The sequence below is a fragment of the Lemur catta genome, chromosome 1 (assembly GCF_020740605.2).
Source record: "Lemur catta isolate mLemCat1 chromosome 1, mLemCat1.pri, whole genome shotgun sequence".
In the NCBI taxonomy this organism is placed as follows: domain Eukaryota; kingdom Metazoa; phylum Chordata; class Mammalia; order Primates; family Lemuridae; genus Lemur; species Lemur catta.
The window spans coordinates 150,619,303-150,638,781 of NC_059128.1; the positions used below are offsets into that span (position 1 = coordinate 150,619,303).

General features: G+C 36.6%; 1 protein-coding gene across 1 annotated transcript in view; it reads left to right on the forward strand.

The window, feature by feature from the left end:
* GADL1 (glutamate decarboxylase like 1) overlaps positions 1-19,479 on the forward strand; it is a 128,720-nt gene that overhangs the window by 54,442 nt on the left and 54,799 nt on the right. The window contains exons 11-12 of the mRNA XM_045555740.1: positions 4,103-4,302; positions 15,893-15,944. Of these exons, the coding sequence (XP_045411696.1) occupies positions 4,103-4,302; positions 15,893-15,944 (252 nt within the window). The remainder of the gene's footprint in view (positions 1-4,102; positions 4,303-15,892; positions 15,945-19,479) is intronic.

The following is a 19,479-nucleotide window of genomic DNA, read 5'->3' on the forward strand; positions in this document are numbered from 1 at the left end:
GTTCAAGCTCTGAATCCAAGCATCTTTGGTTCGAAACCCAGCCCTACCACGAAGTAACTATATAACCTTAAATAATTAACTTGCTGTTTTGCAAACATGTACAATGGAGTTGACAAAAATAATAATAAATGGGTTGTAAGATAGAAACAAGTACACACACACACACACACACACATATATATATATATAAACACACAAACAGTGCCTGGAAAATAGTAAGAGCTCAGTAAATGTCAGCACTGGTCATTATGTGCCAGGTTAGATGTTATGAATGCAAAGAGTGAAAATGAAAGTTGTAGTTTCTTTACTCAAGTAGTGTGCTTGTCATTTGCCTGTTCCTCTTTGCTGTATAATCTATTCTTTGCCTTCCTCTGCTTTGTTCTACAAAGGGGCCAGACTCCTGAAAGCCACATTTTCCACACTCATTTGCCAGTTGGCTTCCTGCTAGGTTTGGCCAGCAGAAGGTTCAGATAAGAGATTGAGGTTGGGTGGCCATGGGCCTTTCTTCACGTGGGTAATGTTAAAGAAAGCCAGAGCCGGACAGTAGTTACAGTGGTAAAAACTCAATTTATTCAGGAACATTGCAATATGGGAAAAGAGACCTCAGTATAGAATTGGGCTCAATTCTGAATACAGCATGAATACGTGGGGATTTATAGCCAAGGAGCAGGTTAGGGGTTAGTGGGTGGAAAATTGCCAAGAAAACATGAGGAATGAAAGGGAGACACAGGTTACATAGATTTCATGGGGTTCTTGCTGAAGGCAGGCCAAGGTAATCAGATACCCAGGGCGAGGGATGAAGAATTTGGTCAGATATCAAGGGTGATGGGATATTGAAGTGGAGGGGGATCTCTCTAAACTCACTCAACAAGAGTCTTGCTATAATGGGGCAATACAGCCCCTACAAAGATAGATGCCATGGTGAATGCCTGGAGGGCTTAGAGGAGCCTACCTGACGTTTAGTCAAGGAGAAGACCTTCGTCAGTAGCATCCGCAGCAGAAGCTGTCTGTTCTCCACTTCCCATCTCTCTCCAAACAGAGCCTCTCTCCATGCTCACAGGTTCTACTTGGAAGCCCCAGTTCCCAGGCTTCCCACAGGCTTTCTGCTTAAGGAGTAAGGTCAATACAGAATACAATAGAACGAGAAGAAAAGGCAGATTCCTGATGATGGATGTTATTTAATCCTGGATTTAACTCTGCTTCAAGATTATATATGACTAGATTTTTAAATATATGAGTGTAAAAATACCCCCTTTTGCTTAAGCTTCTTTCACTTGCCACTGTACAAGTGCTAATACCATGTCTACTAATCCCTGAGAACAGTTTGAGTTAATATCACAATATAAAGCAATTTGTATTGTCATTGAATATTTGTCTCTGGAATCCATATAACTAGTATTTATTGTCCTGCCAGGATTATGAGTATGAAGATGAGCAAGATAAATATGGCCCTTCTCTTTGATAGCACAATAATAACTAATTAAATTTTTTCAACAATGTTAACTTTTACTATACTTATTCCAAAATGTGGTTTTCTCTGGAGATCTGAGCATCTTCTCTTAGTTGATGTATATCTTAAAACCAAAGGACAGCTCATCCATTTTAGTACAAGGATATAAACTAAAATGCAAAGCAGAAACTTTAGGAGGAAGGTTCATTTATTTTTGATAAAGTAAATCCCCAGCCTCTAGTTGTTGTTTATGAAACCTTCCCAAGGCAGGAGGATTTTTCAGTGCAATGAAATTAACTATGTCACTACTACAGGACAATCGCTCATTCTGCTATGTGCTTCCGTGGCTTTCCTCTTCTCTATTTGCCCATGATGATGTAATTTGTCTTCTGATAATGGATGGGCCTCCTCTCCCTTTCAATCACTACCATAAGCCTCTGAAACTTACTCAAGATATGTGCAAAGTTCATTTGCTTTGGGATTTTTTTTTGTAGTCTTTCATGGTTGATAAAAGTAAATTTATAATCATGATGCAAATGCATGTGTGTCGGTGTGCACCTGTGTTGTGAATGTGTGTGCCTGCTTTGTCCATAAGATATATGCAGTGGCCTTTTAATATTATAATATATGGTCAGACTGTAGTTGCTAGGGAAACCAACAACTGAATTGCCTGACCTTTGAGGGTAGGTAGATGCAGTGGTGGAAGGTGCAATCAGAGTATAGAGACCTAAGATTTAAAAATAAGGGGCTTTTCCTATGTTAATGTTCAGGTTGGAACAATCTACTCTTCCCTTGTCTCTACCAAGAATATCCATCAGAGCCAGGCTGGAAGTATACTAGCATTCCTTTCATTATACTTTAGACTCAGGTTATTGTGGATACTGAATGCATGAGATTTTTGGAATTCTTGATTACATTTGGTATATAATTTTTTACATAGTATAAAATCATGCTTTTAGTAATGGAATACGTTTAGATCTAGATTAGTGTCCGTATAAGACAATGTTGCTATTAAGACAGCAAATTTGTGCTTTGGTTTGGAATGTGGTACCTTGAGATTTTCTTTTCATTCTTTAAGCACAAGCTGATCACTCAAATGAAGCACATTTAATACATTCTCTGATTAGAAAAGACTATTTTCTAGGACCCCCTATGTCTACTGGGAAGTCTCTTTGTAGCTGCTTGTGCAGCACTAATAGTTTTGCATTGCTAAGGTATGGAAAATGCACCCAATGAGAAGCTCATGTGCCTGTATTTATTCTATTCATACCACACATCAGGGGAATGGGAGAGAACTGTGATATATGGAGGGTGGCATCTTTGTCCTGATTGCTTAATGAGGGTACTCTGTGGCTGGTACAGTGTTAAGCTCCAGGGATGGAGATGGATAGGAAATGATTCCTGCCCTTTAGAACCTGCTTAGTGACACAAGGAGAAAATACATGTTGTGAATTTTCACTGAGTGGGGAAATCACAGGAGCGAGGCCAACAAACACAGCCAAACATCAAAGGAAGAAGTGAGCCCAATAGGATGGGCAGATAAGGAAGTTGAAGGGGAAGAAAAACTTGAGATGGGACCCAATAGGAGGGCAGACCTAGAGAAAGAGGGAAGCCTGTGTTTAGTGTCAGTAAACATCACAACTTATAAATCAGCTATATGCATTCTTTGGAATGTCTCAAATATTATAATAAAACAGAGACAAGCTGAAGTGAATGGTGTGAGCAAAGGTATAGGTGGGACATGATCTAGTGGTTCAGGGACATTGACTAAATCCATTATATTGGGGAGAAGAGGGTTCTGATAAATATTTTCTTGGAGTGAAGGTGCTCAGGGAGTGGTGAGGGCTGTGAATGATAGGTTAGGAAATCTGGGCTTTTGTAAACATCAGATGACATTGAAGGCAACATGCCTTAAACTCTAATAATTTGGGGTCAAGGTGAAGACCCTGTGGTGGTAATAAACAAAGTAAATTGTCACACACTTCTTGGTGAGAAGTAGCCAACCAGTAGATGCAAATGGAATTTGGTTGCAAATAAAGCCAATGTGAGACAAACACAAAAGACCCTGTGGGATTGTAGCTGACAATGCTTGTTTTGTGGTGGTGAAAACTTGATCTTATTGAAGTCTTCCATAGCTCTTTCCTTCAGCTGTCATCCCTGGGTTACTAACATGTCTGGCTTTTTCAAATGGATATTAATTGAGAAGAAGGGGGTTTTAAAACCTGGCTTTTTTGTGTGTGTGTGCTTATAAAATTGCATAAAGTATGTAAATATGTCAGGGGTTCTTTTTTTTCTCCCAACATGGAGCTTTGAGTGAATTACAGACTTATCCATCTTGAGAAACTTGTCCACCTTGATGTCGTGGAGATAATGAAAGTGAAATTCTCATCAGTGAAATTATGAAGATGGATGTGAAGATGCTAGCATTGTCAACTCTGAGAGTTTTTTTTTTTTTTAAGAAACAAAATGAGTAATCCATATCTCAAAGTTAATGTATACCAATTGTGTCTGTTGGAGGGCAGTCAGAAAGTAAGATATACCCTTGGCACAAGTACTAGAATATCATGCAGGTTTTGTTTATGTGTGTATGTGTTTTAAAAATCAAATACATTGTAAAAATAGACAGTAATCTTTCTTTTCTCTTTCTTGAAGGATCTTCTTAAGAAATGCTACTCTGCCAAGGCATCTTACCTCTTCCAGCAGGATAAATTCTATGATGTCAGCTACGACACAGGAGACAAGTCTATCCAATGTAGCAGGAGACCAGATGCATTCAAGTTCTGGATGACCTGGAAGGCCCTGGGTACTTTAGGCCTTGAAGAAAGAGTTAATCGCGCTCTTGCCTTATCTAGGTACTTGCCTCTCTCTCTCTCTCTCTCTGTGTGTGTCTATTAATAGAAAGACCCAATGAATGTAACATGTGCAAAGTCTGTACCTGTTCTTTTATTTGTGCGTTCCTTCTTTCAACCAATAAACATTTTCTCAGTACCTACTATCTGTTAGGAATTGTGGACAGAGTAGTCCTACCACCTGCCTTCCATGAGCCTACCCTCCTAAGAGAAATATTTAGGTGAGAAAGCAAATAAAATACAAGAGATCCTCCTTTTTGGTAATGGGAGGTCCATGGTGCTCCAAGACCACTCAGAGGGGCTCCCCAGTGTGTTCTGGAGGTGCACGGGCAGAGCCTTCTTGCAGGAAGTGACATTCAACTGAGACCTAGTGAAGAGAAGGGGAGAATGATTCAGGAAGAGAGAGTACCAGGTCCAAATCTCTGGATGTGAGGCGATCCAAAAGTCTGCAAGTCTAATTTTAAAGACCTGAAAAGCAGATCTGTAAAAATGTGGGGACAGCATAAAGGCTTAATGGGAAAGGTAATGTGGAAATAGCATGTTTGCTTGCCTTGTAGTAACATTAGAGACAAAGCTGTTGTCACCACTTTCAAAGACATTGGAGAAGCTCTTGAAATATAGGTGCCAGACACGTGCCACCTGAACAGGGCTGAACTGCTAAACTTAGATCTGTGGGTGCAAATGGACAGCCCCCCACCCCTGGCCAAATTTAGTTTTCAGTGTGTTTTGTTTGGCTTGTACTGCACAGGGTTAACTTTCCTGCTGTTAAAAATTCAAACATTTAAATATTTAAAATACTTTAAAAAATAGGGAGTTTTCTCTGAAACCTAGATTTTTGGCTTTTCTCGAAAGATTGGAAGGCTCACAATCCCACATGGCAACGTCAGCTGAACGTGATGATGCCTGACTCTCTGGAGAACCATAGTCCTCACCACTTCCTACTTTTCGAAAAAATCTAGCCTATTTGACTATAGCACGGGGGTGCAGACAACCTGGATTCAAGACAGAGCAATACTGTTTACAAGCTACGTGACCTGAGCAAGTTTTTTAACCTCTCTGCACCTCATTTTCATCCCAGTCAAATGGACAGGATAATAGCACCTATCTCAAACTGTTTTTGTAAAGTATATATGATATATGATATCAAATATATGATATATTTGATATATGTAAAACACTTGGAATAGTGCCTGGCATATGCTACATGCTAGATGAGTATTTGCTATTATTTCTTACTTTGGCCATATCAGATTTTGTGATTTCTGGTTTGGACCATCTTTATCTCTTCCCTCCCTATTTACATTTTATTTGCAAAACCCTAAAGGATCTCCTTAGATATTTATAACAATTTCTTCTTCCTATACTGGGAGTGGTATGGGTCCTTTGAGCAACAAGCTATCTGAAACCTAGTGTCTTAAAATAATAATTATTTATTCCCAGAGGTCTACAGTTTGGCTACCATGGTTCTACCTCATGCTATAGTGACTGGAGGGTTTGGATCTACTTTCCACGTCTCTAATCTTCCTTGGACCAGTATGCTAGCCAGCACATATTCCTGTAATGGCCATGACTAAAGCCCAAGAAAGCAAGCCTAATTATACAAGCCTACTTAAAACTCCTGATTGTATTATATCTATATCTGACTGCATTAAATTTCAATGGTCAAAGCAAATCACATGGCCAAACCCAATGTCTACAGGCAGAAAGTACCCTTTACCCTTTTGGAGGAAGTACTACAAAGTTGCATGGTAAAGGGCTTGGAATTAAGGATCTGTAAAGACAGTTTTGACACTTTCAAAAGACTTTTAGAAGTCAGAAATTCTGGTGATTATAGTTTAAGAAATAGTTTGAAAAATCTGTGACTATTTTATCAGGACTCTTGGTGGTAAGTGACAGAAACCTTAATTCAATGTATTATAAACACAGGTAATTTATTACCTCATGTTATTTATAAGACTAGTGTAGTGATGACTTTGGGAATGGCTTGGTCTAGGTGCTTAAATAATATCATCAGTCCTCAATCCCTCTCCATCTTTCAGCTTTGTTTTACTTCATGTGGGGTTTATTCCTATTTAGGAAGGTGGCTGCCAGAGTGTCAGATTTATATTCTCCCAGGTTTAAGTCAAGGTCAAAAGGAGAGAGTTCTTCTCTCTCAACAATCCCAAGGAAAGTTTATTTGTGAGTGAGGCAAATGTCCATTTCTGAATCAGTCACTGTTGCTAAGGCAATATGATGCTCTCATTGGTCATGCTGAGTTACATGCTCTCTTGGCACTGGGGACAGTATCAATTCCTCCTACAGAATATGTACTGATACTGGATGAGGAACTTGCCTTTATTAGAAGTAGGGTTAAAGTGCCTCTAGTGGAAGTGGGAAAATAAAAACCCAGTGGTTAAAAAAAGAAACTGTTTACCATAAATTTTCATAGTTGCCCACTAAATTAGAAGCCCAGCAAGCTCTGTTCCCTTTTTTGTATTTCCCTGTGCCATTTAAGTATGGTAAAATCTCTGTATTATTTTGTCTAAGCTTCAAAGTAATTCAATGACAGGTGTCTTCAAATAAGGCTAGGTATAAATATTTTATGATTGTATTTATTATGAAGTTAACATTCATCTCAGGGTGGAATTTAGTTTATAGTCTAAGAATACTTTCTAATTTTTACAGAGAAATATCACAGGAGGATAAATGTTAACATTTCAATTCAATTCAACAAACACTTATTGTTTGTAAATGTTTGTCAAGTTGAATTGAATTGAATTAACATTTCAGTGAGCATCACTGCAGACTCTGTGACCTATATTTAAATATTTGAAAAATAATCCCTCTTCCTTCCTGCTGTTACTCATAATAGTATTCTTGCCTTAACTTTCCAGACTCTTGATATCCAACAGTCTATTCGTGGGGTGGGCAAAAGTCATCCTCTTCTCCCACCCCCAAACCTAAGAAAAAGGTCAAAGTTCTTTTCTGCATGTCTGTTGGTATGAATGTGAAATTAAATATTTGGAGAGAGTTTTTCTAGGATTAAGAAGTATAGTAAATTAGCAACAGAAGGGCTTTATTTTCATGATTTATTTCTTTTCAAATTCACTAATTGATTTGTGGTTCTGCTCTTTAGGAAAAATAGAATAGTTCCTCAATTCTGGGATCTATTCCATTTGTTGGAGCCGACACACAGTGATGTGCTGGTAAATTGGCTCTCAGGAGGAAAAAAAAAGCTCCAGTTTGTAGTGTCTGCCCATTTCCATGGTGTAAATATTCCTGTCATGGAAAATTGCAAGATATCAACAGTTGCAGTCTGCAAAATTTCTGAATATTTAACAATAGGCTTTCATTAGCTGCTAGAAACTAGTTCTAGAACACCACTGATTATGTTAGTCAGCATAATCAATTCAAACCACTGGCTGGAATAGTTAGGATACCATTTCCCATCAAACCCACTGACCCATGACAACTTGCTTCAGAGTTTACCACATAAAAACAATTCTCATCCATGATCAGAAGGCTCTACCTGGCATAACTTATAAGTATAGTAACATTGTTTTGTTTCTAAGAAGTATAATTTCCTTCAGTAGGTAACAACTCTAGCAAAGTAAATCTGCATGGGATGATTGTGTTACTATTTGGGGAGCATATCTATTGGTAGGCTATTGTAGCTAAAATATCCATTTCCCTAGGCCCTAGGTCAGGTCTTTAAAATACTGGAAAAACTGTGCAATTCTTTTCCCCTGACATATTACAGGAGGGACTGTAATATACATTGATTGCACTGATTCCATAGAAACAATGTTTCCATGTTCCTGAATCTAAATGAAAGTTAATTTTGAAATTTATATGTTGACCATAAGGTTTAAAGACCGGATATTAATAGACCAGGGATCACTACCCTGATCAGATAGCTCTCTCCCTCTTCCCCTGGGAAAGTAAGAGCAGGTGCTTTTAAGAGGACAATGATTCTGATTTTGTGGATTGTCAGAAATCCATCAAGAAGGAAAAAAAATCGTATGTAGTAGACCTCTAAGGCTTTCCCTAATTTCCACTTAACCATGTCATTCCAATTGAAGAGAGAACATTTCTCTCAGGAAATATTCATGACTAAAATGCTTTTTTCCTTTGGTTTTTTTTAAAAATCAGTGACATCAAGAGCCCAAAGTAACATGTGATTATTGTGTATAATTGAAACCCAGAGTGTTGCGGTTTAAAATCACCACTTCTGGCACACAGCCAGTGATTGTGCATTTCTGATATCTGCATAGGGAAGCTGAAAATGTTTTAGCGTACCCAGGGTTACTTGTTGCTGAGGGCACCTTCTCAGCCTTTGTTATGGCATTCAGGTTAAATGGATATCCACTAAGGGGTAATTTTTAAAGCAGGCCTACAAGAATCATGTGTATAATTCTTTTCAACAATAACAAACAGCTCAGGTACTCCCATTCTGCTACTTTGTTTGGTCTCCAGTGTATCATTTATCCATTCCCTTGACACACAATCTCTGAAATCTCTCAGATGGAATTCATTTCACAGACTTGCATGAATACTGAGGGATTTATTGTTATCAGTATGGAAAAGGTGAGCAGTTACGCAATGGTGCTTTTGTGCTAGTGTATTTCTCTAGGTGACAGGAGAGACAGAAGCCAGAAGACTATGGAATAGTCAACATTCTAATTTTTTTCCTTGGATTGGTAATTTTTTTAAAAAAGATCACAATTGCAGTAGAATAGAGCACATGGGTGTCTGTGGTGAATTACGCAAACCATGTGATACGTTCTGATACATGCTGAGCACACAGAAAGCAGATGGAAAATCTCAGGCATTCTGGGAGGCTCAGTGCATCAGAAGAAATTTCAAATGAGAACATGAGACTGGGAGGGAAACTTGGTCCTGAGTGATCCAGGGAGACTCTAAGTGGCTGGTGAAGTAGAAAAAGGAACTGGAAAGGCTAATATCAGAAAAGAAACCATGTCTTGCAAAAAGACAAGTGAAATCTAGAAAATTGAATGGACTTACATAACAAATCTGAGAATTGAGGGTCTCTAATGTGGGAAGCATATTTGTAAGTAAAGGGAGAAAAACTGTTTTGGAGCAAGTTTATTATTAATGTATACTTTAAGATCAGAATATTAATGTTTTTACCCCATTAGAATGAGTTGAAAACTCTTGCTAATGTGTATTTTTTCTCTCCTTTCTTTTATGCCAAGCTTAGTGGAAGGGACAATGATGAGTTCTATGAAGTTATTATTGCTTTTTGAGTACACTTAACCTGGATGTCTTTTGATAGAAGTAGTTTATGGTTTCTGCATTATATTCAAAAATTGAATGTACATCTTTTTTTCTGGCTTCCACCATATACGAACAGTTTTTAAAATGTATTTTATCTTTAAGCTATTTCCATCTCTTGAAAAAAGAGTTGTGAAGAATAAATCATCCTCATGATAGGCAGAGGTGATACAAAATTTGCTTGGATTTCCTCCTAGCAACTCATTTCATTTAAGCATTTATTTAAGAAGAGGGTAAGGTCTTCCTATAGAAGAAGCACTTCTCAAGTAGCATTTATGAAAGTATGCTCTGTGGGATAATAGACTTCCAGGAGATCTGAATAGATGATCTTTTGAAAAATGGTTTCATGGTCAAATATGTTTAGGAAATGCTAACTGCTATATTATTCGTCTCTTGGAAATTCAAAGTGCTCATTAGGGCATTAAAGGCTTTGAGATGGCCTATAACATAGAAACATTTTTAACATTACTTTAATCAGTATGCAGATGCTGTTCATTGCTCACCCAAGCACCATTGTCTCTTCTTCCTTGCCCACAGAAACTTGGTTTTGTTTAGGTAGCAATGTTCTAGCTGGGAACATTGCTTTAGCCAATCCCCTTCCCCAGCAATTAGTTTACCAGGGAGAGGAGTGTACATGACTCATTCAATAAGATGTAGGAAGGATTTTGTTGGGAAAAATATTCATACCTAAATAGAGAAAGGCATATATATATATATATATATATATATATATATATGTGTGTGTGTGTGTGTGTGTATATATATATATATATATATATACTTTTGCTCTAGACCCCTCTAATCCTTCTTGGGACACTGTTATGTAAAGATGTGATGTATGGAGCTAGGGTAGGCAGCCTGTGAACATGACTGGCTGAAATGACAGTAAATACCTGGTTCTTGGTGACATTGCTGAACAATCCAACCAGCTCAATAAATGGCCTTGTGAATTAAGCCAAATATACTTCTAAGTATAGACAAAATCAGTCTAATTTGTATGGCTAGCAGTGCCAGCCGTTTTACTTGGAAAACCTATTAACATGGTGTACCATGGGGCATAGTTTGAAAACTCTGGAGCTAGACATTTGTTATCATAGTCATAGCAGCATCCCTTCTTCCCTCAAGTCACCTCTACCCTTAACTCAGTTGGAGTGTTGCTCTGGGCCTGATAGCTCTGAGAGTGACTATAGTAGGGACATTGGGCCCAAGATAAAGCCCATGTCTACATGGTTAGCAAAAAGCAGAGTTTTAACTGAGATAATGCAGCCCTGTTTTAGGATACCTTTCCCCCAGGAGCAGCTTTAGCCAATTTGACAGAGATATTTGAAATTGAGACTATGATTAGTACGTATAAGTTTCATACAGTCATAATCTGTTAGGGAAGGATTTTACCAATTTTGTTCCATGTCTCTATTAAATGCATAAGGAAACGGAGGCAGGCTCAGGGCAACTAAGGAATTTGACTAGAGTCACAAAGTTATTTAGCTGCACAATTAGATTCTTCTACCCTAAAGTCATTCCCAAGATTTCTGGAGAGGCAAAGCCTTTCTCATAGCCGCAGGGTGCTCGGAATGAAATCACAGCATAGGCTTTGAGTTAGCAGATTGCCAATACATTTGTGCCTGAGAAGGTGAGAAAAAGGCTGGTTCAGAATCTGTCCTCACATAGGTTGAGCTCGTGTATGTCTATTTGTCTTGTTTTGCACTTTACATGTTTTTTCTTTCATTAAGTTCCTTTTCAAAAATTACACAACTAACCACACCTATGAAACTTTGAAAAGAGACATAAAAAGAGAATTGATAACTCTTAACCCCATTGCATCCTCTTTCCCCCTCCCGCAGGTAAACATTAACAATTTATGATGTGCCTCTCCATGCTTTACTCTGTGCTCATGTATATGTGAGGCTAGAGATTACCTTTGTTTTCTTTTTTTTTTAATTTCTTTACAAAATGGAATCAAATTATCCACATTTCTCAATATCTCACTTTTATCTCTTGATAATACAGTATGAGCATCCCTGTGCATTAATTGAAAGAGATATAATCCATTCATTTTAACAGCTGCAGCATATTACATTGTGTTGCTATTATACATTTTAATTTACCATTCACCAATTTCTGGATATATTTATTTTGTTTCTGGTTATTTTGTATGGAATGCACACACACACACACACACACACACACACTCCACAGAGTTTTAGGTACAACACTACATATGTGCATATATAATATATATCTATGTATCTGTAGTCCTGACTATTTTTTTTCCTGGAAGACCACATTTCAAAAGTGATTTGTTTGACCAGAAAATATGAGTATTATTAATTTTGAAGGGTTTATAACAATTTCCTACATCATTCTTGCTAGCACTGGATGTTGTAACTCTTTAAAATTTGTTTCCAGTATCGTTTGGGGATTGTGGTTTAGGACAGGCATACCTGATTTTATTGTGCTTCATTTTATTGCACTTCAGAGATATTGTGTTTTTTTTTTTTTTACAAATTGTAGGTTTGTGGCAACCCTGCATCAAGCAAGCCCATCAGTGCCATTTTTTCCAAGTGCTTTTGTTCACTTCATGTCTCTGTGTCACATTTTGGTAATTTTCACAATATTTCCAACTTTTTAAATTATTATTGTATCTGTTACAGTGATCTGTGATCAGTGATCTTTGATGTTACTATTGCAATCATTTTGGGGCTCTGTAAACCACACCCATAGAAGATGACAAACTTAATCAATAAATGTTGAGTGTGTTCTGACTGCTCCACCAGCCAGCCATTCCCCCATCCCTCTCATTCTCTTCATGTCTATTTTCTGAGAAATACCAATATCAAAATTAGGCCAATTAATAACCCTACAATAGCCTCTAAGTGTTCAAGTGAAAGGAAGAGTCGCATGTCTCTCACTTTAAATCAAAAGCTAAAAATGATTAAGCTTAGTGAGGATGGTATGTGGAAAGCTGAGATAGGCCGAAAGCTAGACCTGTTGTTCCAGTTAGTTAAGTTGTAAATGCAAAGCAAAAGCTCTTGAAGGAAGTTAAAAGTGCTACTCCAGGGAACATATGAACAATGAGAAAGCATATCAGCCCCATTGCTGACATGGAGAAACTTTTAGAGATCTGGATAAAAGATCAAACCAGCCATAACATAATCTAAAGCCAAAGCCTAATTACATAACATAACATAAGATAACATAACAGTGCAGATGAAGTAGCAAGTACTGATGTAGAAACTGCAGGAAGTCATCCAGAAGATCTAGCTAAGACAATTGACGAAGGTGCCCACACTAAACAGATTTTCAATGTAGACAAAACAGCCTTCTGTGGGAAGAAGATGCCATCTGGAACTTTCACAGCTAGGGAGGAGAAATCAATTGCTGGCTTCAAAGAATCAAAGGACAGCTGGTGACTTTAAGTTGAAGCCATTGCTCATTTGCTATTCTGAGAATTCTAAGACCCTTAAGATTTATGCTAAACTTACTCTGCCTGTGCTCTGTAAATGGAACATAAAGTCTGGATGACAGCACATCTGTTTACAGCATGGTGTACTGAATATTTCAAAGGCACTGTTGAGATCTACTACTCAGAAACAAAGATTCCTTTCAAAATATTATTGTTCACTGACAATGTGCTTGTTCGCTCAAGAGTTCTGATGGAGGTGCATAAGAAAATTAATCTTGTTTTCATTCCTGCTAATACAACATTCATTCTGCAGCACATGAATCAGGGGGTCATTTTGACTTTCAAGTCCTATTATTTAAGAAATACATTTTGTAAGGCAATAGCTGTCATAAATAGTGATTCCTCTGATGGATCTGGTCAAAGTAAATTAAAAACCTTCTGAAAAGGATTCACCATTCTAGATGCCATTAAGAACATTTGTGATTCATGGGTGGAAGTCAACATATTAACAGGAGTTGGAAGAAGTTGATTCCAGCCCTCATGGATGACTTTGAGGGGTTCAAGACTTCAGTGGAGGAAGTCACTGGAGATGTGTGCAAATAGCAAAAGGACTATAATTAGAAGTGGAGCTTGAAGTGACTGAATTGCTGCAATCTCATGATAAAACTTTAATTGATGAGGAGTTGCTTCTTATGAGTTAGTGAAGAAAGTGATTTCTTAAGATCGAATCTACTCCTGGCAAAGATACTGTGAAATTTGTTGAAATGAAAAAGGATTTAGAATATTACATAAACTTAGTTGATAAAGCAGCAGCAAGGTTTGAAAGGATTGACTCCAATTTTGAAAGTTCTACTGTAGGCAAAATGCTATGAAACAGCATCATATGCTACAGAGAGATCTTTCATGAAAGTCAATTGGTGGGGCAAACTTCATTGTTGTCTTATTTTAAGAAATTGCCACAATCACCCCCACCTTCAGCAACCACCACCCCAATTAGTCAGCAGCCATCAACATTGAGGAAAGACCCTCCACCAACAAAAAGATTAACAACTCACTGAGGGCTCAGATAATCGTTAGCATTTTTTAGCAATAAATTATTTTTTTATTAATGTATGTACATTGTTTTTTAGAAATAATATTGCACACTTAATAGACTACAGTATAGCATAAACATAACTTTTGTATGAACTGGGAAACCAAAAAATTTGTGTGACTTGCTTTATGGCAATATTCACTTTATTGTGATTGTCTGGAACTCAACCTCCAATATCTTCCAGGTGTGCCTGTATTGTTGTTTTAATTTGCACTTCTTTGGTTACCTGTAATTTTGAGCACTATTTCCCATGCTTATTGAGCAATGGAATTGCTTTATTTTTTTCAAAAATTAGGCAGTGTGTTAAAGGTTCAAAAACTTTATAGCGATATAGCATCTCCTGAAAAAAATATTCAGGGAAAGGAATATGTAGAATATCAAATACTTTGTGAGTATGTGTGTGTGTGTGCCTGTGCTTCTATGTGTGTGGTCACAACATTATGGCTCAAAATAAAGGATCCATATTACTAGTTAATACTGGTAGAATTTTTATAAGATTTTGCATATTTCAAAGATGATATAATCCAAATACAATCACTAATATTTAACCTTATGTGAAAAGCTGTATAAATAAATTTGGAAAAAAGAATCACATCTTGTAAACTAGTGTATTCCATATTCACATTACAGGATGGGCATTTAGCAAATGATGGAATGAAAATAACCCCCTCTTTCCAGTTTGTAGTCAACAATTTTTCATGTTTATGATTTTATTTAATATTTTTTACAACAACCTTTTCGGATTGGAAAAGCAAATTACAGTAGTCCAGCTTTATGGGTAAGGGACTTGAAGCCCAAGAGGAGCCTTTTTGTGTGTCTTTAAATATTAATTGAATATATATGATTTAGTGATATGATTATGGTACAATAATTCCATAACTAGAATATAATTTTCAAATGCAGTCCTTATGCTGGATGTGATGTTTCTTTCTCTGCTTCTATTTTTTTAAATATATTACATATAAAATCACAATAATTGCTCCGGCAAACATATTTCTGCCAGCACCTCTTATCATTTCCTGACATTTGACACCTAAATTTGAAATACTGGGTCAAGTGCTGTGAACTTTTTAAGGGTAATGATTAAATGACTTGTTTTCAAGGCCAAGCATTTGAGACTTTTCTTTTTATATAGACCAAAACCAAGCTGGGAAGAGAGGAGTCAATGTTATTATTATGTAGAGTACTATGTTTTCAGTGTTATTTTAGTCTTTTCTTAATCGTGTTCCATATCTCATGTGTCTGAGGCCTTCACTTATCATGTGATAATTCTCTTTCCCCTGACATTGGATATGACCTCATAGATAGTCTATCAATGGCTACAGCCCACTTGGAACATGATACTGATTATCAGTCCTCTTCCCTGTGTGCTGACCATACAAAAGATATTGTTGATCTTCCTTGATCTTAAATGAACTTACAAGCAGGATTACACACCAAAAACTCTTTCCTCCAAGCTGGCTAGGTAATTTAAGTATCTAAGCTAAATCCTCATTTATGAATATGAACGTGAAACCCACATGTTCAGAGTTGTATATCCAAGCTACTCTATTTGGCTTTTCACACTGAGGTGAGAATTGGATGCTAACATGTGAGACAGACACCATCTCATCAAAAAGATGCATCTTTTTGCTCAGTCCCATGGGACTGCAGTAAATCAGGAGCATCTATCTGAGTCTGCCTTTACCTGAACCCTTATCTATATCTTGCTTGTTTCTAAGCCCTGTCTATGCATCAGAAATAACAGTTTTGTCATACATTCATAATGTTCCTGGCACTTTTAGATTGCAGATTATAAATATTATTGTGCCTTTTAATTTTAGGTACCTAGTAGACGAAATCAAGAAAAGAGAAGGATTCAAGTTACTAATGGAAGTAAGTGATTGCAGAATTGTGCTTGTGATTTTGTCAGTCAACAGTGATGAAGGTGGTAATTTTCTAATCTGTTATATTTCACTGGTTTTTGTGCTGCAGACTTAGAAACAAGTCATTAGCTTAATTCATAGAGTCCATTATGTTAATTTACTCTATTAGTGAGTAGGAAAAATTCCTTTGTCGGATTCACAGGGAATACACTTGCCTTTAAGTATTGAAAATTAAAATGCTCAATAATAATTACTAGGGATAATATTGAATAAATTATGACCTCTATCTTGATATATAAATTTCATAATGATTGTACTGCAAATATTCAACTGTGCCTGCATGTGAAAAATCAATTAAGTGAATGTACAATAATGCATACAGTTTTCTCTTTTTATAAAATCCTGAGAACACGCTTGAAGCTCTGACTCGGGGGGATGGGTGGTACATGGGCAATATATATAATCTGAACTTTTGTACCCCCATAATAAGCTGAAATTAAAAAAAAAATCATGAGAGCATATTAGCTTTCGGGCATTGGGAAAATAAGTCATTTTGTTGGTGATGTTGGATTATTTGCTATATATAAGAAAAAAGATGGTTACAAAGGTAGAGAATATTTTTTCTAAAACATATTAGCAAATATAAAAATATTATTTAATTCTGACTTTTAAGAGATATAAAGTATGATGTCATCTTAGATTTTGTTATAGTATATATGTTACAGCAGTTTTTAACCTAATGTAAAAATCACCTAGAGATTATAGTGTAGAAATCTGTGCTATATATAAGCAATCTAGTTAATTTTTGGTATTATTTTATTCAGTAAGATGTATTGAACAATTATTATGTATCAGGCACAGTTCTAGGCACTGTGCCTAGATAGGAAATGTCACTTATGGTACTTATATTCAAATAGAAATTGAAAGGTAATTAACAAGCAAATTAATACATATGAAACATCAGGTAATGAGAATTCTTAAGAAAACAACAAAACAGTTTCATGACATAACCTAGTATACAAATAAATAATTAGACAATTATAGATGTGGCAAGTACTATATTGACAAAAAAGGCTAAAATGGGGGTGGAGATGGCTTGTTTGGTTTGGGTAGTCTTGGTAGGGGATTTTAAGGTTATCTATAAGCTGAGACTTGAATGATGATAAACAGCAAGCCATGCAAACATGTGAGGGAAGGGCATCTAGGCAGAATGAATAAACAACTGCAAAGGCTTAAAGGTGAAAAGAGTTCTATGTGTTTGAACAGTCAAAAGAAGATGCATTAAACTGAGAGAGAAGTACAGCAGGTAATGTGGTTGGAGAGGTGGAGGCAGAGAATAGATCAGGTGGAATTCAGGTAGATCAGGGTAAGACATTTAGGTTTTATTTCAAGTGTAGTCATTAGAGGGGTTTTAATAAGACAAGAGTCTGGGTTCCATTTTTTAAAGATTATTTGGATGTCAAGAGAAAAGAGGAATATGACAGGGCTGGTGGTGAGGAGTGGACAAGAAAAGAAAAAATGAGACAAATTCGGAGACTGTTGCAGTAGCCCAGGTGAGATATGATAGGGGTCCACAGGTAAGCCTGGGAAACGCTGCTCCAGGGAATCCAGACCTGGCTTCCACCGCTGTCTAGAAAGGAAGTATCGGATTAGAAAGTTATAAAATTCACAAGTTCCTGAAAACCAGAGATATAAAGGAACTTGTATGCATACCAAAATCATCCACATTTGAATGACTTTCTGGTAACAGTATAAAGAAGCAAGAAGGCAAATTTAGAATGTGCGAAATTATATAGGACAGCTGACTGGGTTTCTTCAACAGGTTAATGACATGAAGAAAAATAAAGGAGGGAGTTAGGCTCAAAGAGACTGAAGAGGCATAACAACCAAATGCAGCATATGGACCTGGTTGGAATCCTGATTTGAACAAACCAACTGTAAAAAATAATTTTTGAAACAGGGAATTTTCAATATGAACTGGTTATTAGATGGTGTGACAGGATTGTTGATAATTTTGTTAGGCATGATAATGGCTGTATAACTATGTAAGAAATTGTCCATAATTTTTAGAACTGCATCTGTAAGCATGTAAGGGAGAGACAGCACTTACGTGATTGACTGGATTTGTGTTCGAGTCACTTTTTATATTTTCTTGAGTTTGAGTTATCTATTTTATTAAAATTGAGTTGCCTTATTTTATCTGGCAAGGGAGCTGTGGTGTTTATGGAAAGTCCTGCACACCTTGGAACTGCATAGTCTTTTGATAGAGCTAAGAGAAAAAGTGATGAGAAAAAAAGATGAGCTGATTAAAAAGTTACTTATATATTCTTCCTATAGGCTTAGGAAAATGAAGGAGGAACCTCTGTCATATTTAGGGAATTAGAAACATTCACATCCTTGTAATGAAAGTTAAGGTGGGCTTTAATCATTAGGCAGCCTTCTTCCCCCAGATATGTCATCTATGGGAGCCAGCTGGCCCATGAACAGTGAAGGCGGCTTCCTAAATGGTCTTCCAGAATTCCTACTATAAGGATTTTTGTGTGTGATCTTCATTTGTCTCTTTTGTTTTCTCTTTATTCTGTCTGAAAAATTAGAGTAGAATTAGACCTTGAATTTCACATGTAAGTGTCAAGTTGATAAGTCAGTTTTTGCTAACATATATGCATATATTATTTGTTATATATTTAACATATATTTAAATATATATATACATTAGAGAGAGAGAGAGTTACTGTTGTTTAGCAGATAGTAATGAGAATGTTAAGTGGAACACTGAAAACAGTAAATGAACATAACAAAACAGAGTGCCCAGTACTTCAATACCTTTTCCTGAAAAGAGCAAAAATAATGCATATTTTCTCAAAGATGATTGAAAGTTATCATTTCAAATGAATTCTGCATTATTCATAGACCCCTGAAAATCATATCTCTCTTCTTCTGTGTTGTATCTAAGATCTAATAGATATTTTCCCAGAGGTATATTCATTCTTATGATATCATTCACATATTTTATTTTGATCTCTTGGGAGAATCCTAATGATTCAACATTTTTGTTTTTCTTTTCCTGATTTCTACATTAGGAAAGTTATTTATGTTTCATAAACTTTCAGAGTTATAAAAGATTTTCAAGGACATATAGTCAACTTCTTGCCCAATGCAGAAACCTCTCTTGACAGCACCTGTAACAGGTGGTCCATCTCTGCTTGAACACTTCCTATTGTGGGTAATTCACTAGTTCATTCCTCTTCCAGGTGGCTCTAATTATATTAATACATATTCTCATATATATTGAACCTTACTATTAATATGTATCAAGCACATTGTGATTTATCTCACACTGTTACCTTGTTATATAGTTTTATTAGATGACAACGACCTCCTAATTGCTAAATCCAATGCACAATGTCATCTTGTTGAACTTCTGCAGCATTTTATGCTGTTATCCACTCCATTGCTCTTGAAACTGTCTGTCTTGGTTCCTTTGATTTCCTTTCTCAGTTTTTCTCCTTTCCATGTGAAAGGAAAGTCTCTATGTTATGATCTCT